This window comes from Egretta garzetta, unplaced genomic scaffold (assembly GCF_000687185.1).
Source record: "Egretta garzetta isolate BGI_Z169 unplaced genomic scaffold, ASM68718v1 scaffold1685, whole genome shotgun sequence".
In the NCBI taxonomy this organism is placed as follows: domain Eukaryota; kingdom Metazoa; phylum Chordata; class Aves; order Pelecaniformes; family Ardeidae; genus Egretta; species Egretta garzetta.
In genome coordinates this window covers 3,098-8,881 of record NW_009259745.1, presented here as the reverse complement: position 1 = coordinate 8,881, position 5,784 = coordinate 3,098, and the positions used below count along the sequence as shown (strand labels likewise).

The 5,784-nt window shown below is 57.3% G+C and overlaps 1 protein-coding gene across 1 annotated transcript; it reads right to left on the bottom strand.

The window, feature by feature from the left end:
* Positions 1-1,262: 1,262 nt before the first annotated feature.
* LOC104126881 (cathepsin S-like) lies at positions 1,263-5,082 on the bottom strand. Its single transcript, XM_009639489.2, has 7 exons — positions 4,969-5,082; positions 4,776-4,898; positions 4,080-4,229; positions 3,782-4,006; positions 2,499-2,664; positions 2,156-2,258; positions 1,263-1,752 (listed from the first exon to the last, which is right to left on the bottom strand). The coding sequence occupies exons 1-7, from the start codon at positions 5,080-5,082 to the stop codon at positions 1,653-1,655; spliced, it is 981 nt and encodes a 326-aa protein (XP_009637784.1). The 3' UTR covers positions 1,263-1,652.
* Positions 5,083-5,784: the final 702 nt, after the last annotated feature.

Sequence of the window (5,784 nt, the reverse complement as noted above, 5' to 3'; positions counted from 1 at the left end):
AGAGCCCCCTCAGGACCCACCAGAGCCCCCAAGGCCCCCCCCAGTATCCCAAATACCCTCCCAGAACCCTCCCGTACCCTCCAAAGCCCCCAAGGAGCCCCCAAGCGCCCCGCTATGTCCTCAGAGCACCCCCAAGCCTCCAGAATGAGCTCCCGGGGCCGTCCCAGAACCTCCCAGTAACCCTGCTGAGAGCACCCAAGTAGACCCTAAAGACCTTCAGGACCCCCAAGAGCCACTCAAGACCCTCCCAGTGCCGCCTACACCCACCCAGTACCTGGGAGAACCCTCCCCATGCTCCCCCGTACCCTCCAGAGCCCCCCAGTTCATGTTTGTGTTAAGTCAAAATATTTTTTTGTTTTCTTTTTCCTTGGTGGCGTGAGGCTCTTGGCCCATCAGCTCGTCGCTGGTTTTGCCGAAGCTGCGATGGGGTTTTGCTCCCCTTCCAAGGATGGCGCTGGAGCTGTAGGCGCTCACGGGTCTGCCGAGCTCTCCGTGCTTGGAAAGGAGGCGGCGGCGGGCGACAGGGTTTTAAGCAACGCGTTGGCACGAGGCTGGAACGAACCCAGCGACAGCCCGTCTGGAGAGCGCAACCCCAACCGCCAAGGGGATGATTTCTGAAGGGTGACGATTTCTGAAGGGCGACGATTTCTAAGGGCGATGGGAGCGTTCTCAAGGTGCCACCACCTTGCAGATGGGGACTCGTTCAGTTCCCCCGTCACCCCCGAGGGGGCAGTGGCACCTCAGGCCAGCCCAGCGCCCAACCAAATCCAAACGTTATCCTCTAAGCTGTGCGCTGACACAAACTGCAAGACTTTTTTTTTTTTTAAAGCTTGTAGTAAATAAATAAATGTAAAGAGAAAGGGTCGGCAAACGCGCAAATCCCAACCAAAAGCTTTAACAGGAAGCCCTTTCTCCTTCGGGATTGATTTTACCATCCCTGTTGGAAAGGGGCGCTGGGGTTGATGAGGGGTTGTGTTGCGTGGGTGCCAGTGACAGCATCTCTATTTCGGTATCATCATCATCATCATCATCATCAGAGACGTTAGGCCGTGAAACTGTGGCTATCAGCGACATTCCCTCCTTGCGCTTCTGGCAGCAGTGCCATGGTCTACGTCCTCCGTTCCCAAATCACAGCTGGGAGAGAAATGGCGTTTGTGGAGGGGCTTGGTAAGGGGTTCCGAGGCGGGGGAGGAACTACCGGCCCGGAATTCCCCCCGCCACCCATTCCTACCTACAGAGACCGAAACACGGGATTTTTGCACAGTGAAACGGATCTTTTATTTTCCAAAGGAACACTGCAGTTTCATCAACATCACACGGCGCTGAAATGGTGCCCGTGTCATCGTAGCGATGCTCAACTGGAGAGAGGGGAGCGTCATCTCCATCGTAACTGTAGGCATCGCAATTTTGCTCTGAAAAAAAACCAAACCCCTTTCCCCCCCCCCAAAAAGGAGTCACTAAGCGCCTGTAAATCACATTCCGAAATCTTCCCACGCAGAGGGCTCCCTCCCAGCCCGTCAGGTGGGCTGGTCTGACAGAGGGACTTTGCCCACAGAGCCAGAAAATGATTCTTGGAGGCAGTGGATCCATGCAAGCGTAGCATCAGGGGTTCAACGGAAGCCTCGGCGTCCTCGCTGCAGCACGGGCTCCGTCTAGATCAGCGGGTAGGAGGGGTAGCTGGCAATCCCGCAGTGGTTCGCGTGGTTTCGTACCATGCGGATGTAGCCCTCGTCGCCAAAACGCACGCCCCAGCTTTCGGGACAGGAAACAAATGGACAGCGAGGAGAAAAATGAAATCCTGTATTAAGTCGTGACAACGCTCCTCAAGGTAAAGGGACCTTAAGGTGGCTGTGAGTGTATTTTAAATGCATTTAACGTTCCTTCACGCCGCTGGCATGACGTAAAGCTGCTTTGACGTGGCCAAGCGTGAATCCGTAGGGAATAGTTAAGGGCAATGCCAACTTCCAGCCCTATAACAGCCCCCGTTACACAAGCCCCCAGCCGAGCTCCCTCTCATCCGTATAAATCTCGGTCGTTGTACAACCGCCAGGTCGCCGGTCTGAGCGGGGGCGGTTACCCGGGGGGGGGGGCATAGCCCTGCCGACAGCGAGCGCTTGGGCGACGAGGGCTCGGCGACACGCGGCTGTGCCCCTACCTGTTCTTCACGAGCCAGTAATCCTTATCGTTCAGGGTGCCGTAGCCGACGACAAGCACTCCGTGGTTGATGTTCTGTGTGCACCGCGGGTCGTCGTAGACACCTGGAAGAAAAGGAGCCTGGAAGCGTGTCCTCCAACTGCAAGACCTCGCCAGTGGGTCGCCGGCGGGACTGAATTCGACCCCCAGCACTGTCACTAATGCCGCTTTCTTAGGTTTTTGTCATATCGATGCCTTCATCCGGGAATTAAACCCCAACTTGCCACATTCCACCAAATTTCATAAGCTTTACATGCAGAAAGACAGGAGACTGTGAAGGAGATCACCGGGGTAGAAGGACATACCTGACCTGTACAAGAAGAAGGTGGGCTGGGTGGCGTCGATGGCGACAGAAACTGGTCCGATGTTGGCTACAGCGTCTTTCAGGGCTGCTTCATCGGCGTACGGGAGCTCGACGTACTTGGAGCAAGTGGCAGCTCTTGTGGAAGCGTTGTACTGACACGTCCCGTTCTGGTAGGAACACGGAGGAGTTGAGAAGAGGAGCGTGAAGACTCCACCAGGAACATCTCAAGATGTTCCGGTAGGTGTTTCCTACCAGCCCTCTTTTACCCTGTGCTACCCTGGTCTTCGCTTTTCCTTCACCACCGTTTTTCTGCACACAGGGTTACAGCGCAGATGGCTGGGAAGGCCTGAAGGGGCCGTGGTGCCCACCTCCCCTCCCCACACCGAGCAGCCAAACCGTTTCAGCAGAAGTCTCTGCCTTTTTTCTAGAGACCTCCGATGACAACCCTTCTACTGCTCCCCTAGAGAAACTGTCCCTGCTTCCTCACCCTTCCCAGCTGGAGACTCGTGTTTAAGCGAAATTTCTTCCATTGTAAATTAAGCCCAGGGCTTCTCATTCTCCCTCTGGACACAGGGAACAGCATCTTTCCTCTCCGGAGCTGCCCTACGTGTGTTTGAAGGCTAATATTGCGCTTTCCTCTCTTGGGCTAAGCCGCTGCTACTTTGGCCTGTTTTGGAGACACCGGCTCCTTCCAGGGCGTCTCTCTCGTCTCTGCCCATCGAGACGCTCAGCATTGGGAGCTTTGTTTCCTTACGGCTCTTTCCTTGTGGCCTTGCAGCAGTCACACAGCATCCGCTACAGGCAACTTTAAGACCCCCATTGTATGGACGCCGTTGACCAGGAGCTGCCCACAGCAACGGCAGAATTATCGATATCCCATCTGGCAGCTCCAGAAGGTAGAACAACACAGAGAGCTGAGAACAGGACCCAGGGCTCCTGTCCCATTTTTCCCTTCCGTGTAGTACGTTGCCTAATAATTTGTGTGGGACAGAAATAAACATGTAGAAATTCTGGCTCCCAGTCCAGTCATTGACCAACGAAGAAAAAAAAAAAGTCTAAAGGTCCCTTCTCTGGGTCTGAAAGAATCAGCTCAAGGCCAAGAAGATGACGCCAGACCGGTAGAACCAAGACACGCAAGACTGGTAGAAACCAAGATGGGGAAGAAAAATCGTCAGGAGGGGGGGAAAAAGGAGCCTACACCGTCGAGCCCAACAAATGGCCGCGTCGCTCCCATGCCCCCGTGTTTTTCTGCAGATTTCATGTGCTGTCAGGTCCGATGCCTACCTGAGCCGTGTAGGGGTAGGACTCATCCGAGTCAATCCCTTGGTTGTCGATGATGTACTGGAAAGCGTTGGTCATGAAGCCTCCGCTACAGCCTTTGTTCCCGTACATCATGGAGCAGTCGACGAGGTTCTGGGTGCTCAGGGACACCAGCTTCCCCGTCTTCAGCTTCACCTGGGCTTCGAGGGCTCCCACGGCACTGAACGCCCAGCACGACCCGCAGGCGCCCTGCAAAAGCCCCAGAGATGCTCAGACCGAGCACGGGACCGAGACGCGAGGGGGCACAGCGAGAGCTCCAGACCTGGTTCTTCACGTCGGTGACGCATCCTTTCTCCCTCCAGTCCACCGTGTCCGGGACCCTGCTGCCAGGCTGCGGTCGGTACGTGGAGGTGTGGTTTGGCCGAGGGGCAACGTTCAGCCCAGTTAACAAAGCTGCCACCTCCTCGCTGGTCTGGTGGGAAAAGAAAACACCGGCTCATGGTCCCCTCGTCTCTGCGAAGTCCTACGCTGGGTGTGATGGAGGTGGGGGAGGATTTCCCTTGCGTCTGAGCTGCGAGGGTCAGGAGGTTTGTGGAGTCTTTGGCTTTTTATTTCTTACATTTGATGGCAGGCCAAGGGCAAGAGAAAGAAAATACAAAGCTGAACTCCAGCACCAGCAATCCCTAGCAGCTGGCACGTTCCATTAAACAGCCTTGAGACGCTGGAGAGGGGTGATTTGCAAATACAAGCAGTGACCAGGACCAGGTCCGCGCACCCCAAACGCCACGTTAAGGAGGAGTTATTTCCTCACACCAGATTGCTTCATGCCAGGAGGTTGAGCACGGCAACGTCTGAGCAGTTTGTCCACGGCTGCTGGGTTCCCCAAGAAGAGGATGGGCTGAGGAGGGTTCTTGAGAGTTTTCCCACCCCGGGCCCACTCATATTCCATGTTAAATCAACCGCACGGGTAATTAGAGACACAGACGAGCCCCTTCTCAGCGGCACGGCCGGCACCTACCATGTCTCCCAGGTGGTTCATGCCCAGCTCGTAGGAGTGCAGCCCCAGGGAGTGCTCCAGATTGTGCAGCGTCACGCGTCGCAGGTTCCTCTCCCACGTCACGCGCCGGTCCCCTTCCTCTTTCTGCAATCGAACGCAGCCTCACGCTGTGCGGCGACAGCCCCAGCGGCCATTTCATCCCCTTTCACCCCACGAAAGGTTGTGGGGAGCCCCCACCGAGCCGTCCCAGGAACCCCACGGGGCTTCGAAGCTGTCCCAGCGCCACCACAAGCGCGGCCAGGGAGGAGATGGCCACCAGCAGCTCCATCCCGCTCGGTTGGGACCGGGGAGCCGGAGCAACACGGCACGGACGCTGGGAGCCAAAGCTGTGCTTGACCCCTTAGTGACGAATCCGGTTTGGTAAGGGCGGCAGAGCGGTGATGACATCCCTGACCTGGCCTCCCCGGCGTGCCCGTGGCGGGGTGTCTACACCGGGTGATGCCAACGGCTCCGGTCCTGCCCAGACAAGCGCCCCGCAGCCCGCCCCACTCGCCCCGCTGCCCCCAGCCCCTGCCAGGAGGAGGAGGAGGAATCCCACCCCCAGGACTCAGAAACTTCCCTCGGGGTGGGGGGGAGAAGTCTGCCGGAGCCAACCCCTGCCCGTGCGGACACCGGCAGGCAGGGACGCATCGGGACGCGCGCCTTGGCTCAACGCGTGTCCCACCCTGCCCAAGAAACCCTCCCTGGGGGAGGCTGACACCCAGCCTGGGCAAGCGGCTGTTGGCCCAAACCTGTGTTTTCCAGCCCCTTAAAAAGCAAAAATAAAAATAAATTCCTCTTTTCGTCGAGCTGACGGCCAGCAGCGCCCGAGGACGGGCTGCTCCGTACAGCCTGGCCCGCCCAGAGAGGGCTCGGAGGGGAGCAGCGAGAAGATGGAGTCAGCGACAACACAACAACCCCGTTCCTTCGGTTTTACTTCCTCAAAGCTCCGTCCTCCCGGAGCGACGTCGAAACACAAACGCACCCAACG

What these genes read in the sequence shown, in the direction of transcription:
- LOC104126881 (XM_009639489.2), bottom strand. Translation starts at nt 5,082, where the DNA reads ATGGAGCTGCTGGTGGCCATCTCCTCCCTGGCCGCGCTTGTGGTGGCG. An exon ending in CTTCTTCTTGTACAGGTCAG is followed by an intron (nt 2,259 to 2,498) that starts GTATGTCCTTCT and finishes CTTTTCTTCCAG; the next exon opens with GTGTCTACGACGACCCGCGG. An exon ending in TACTGGCTCGTGAAGAACAG is followed by an intron (nt 1,753 to 2,155) that starts GTAGGGGCACAG and finishes CTGTCCCGAAAG; the next exon opens with CTGGGGCGTGCGTTTTGGCG.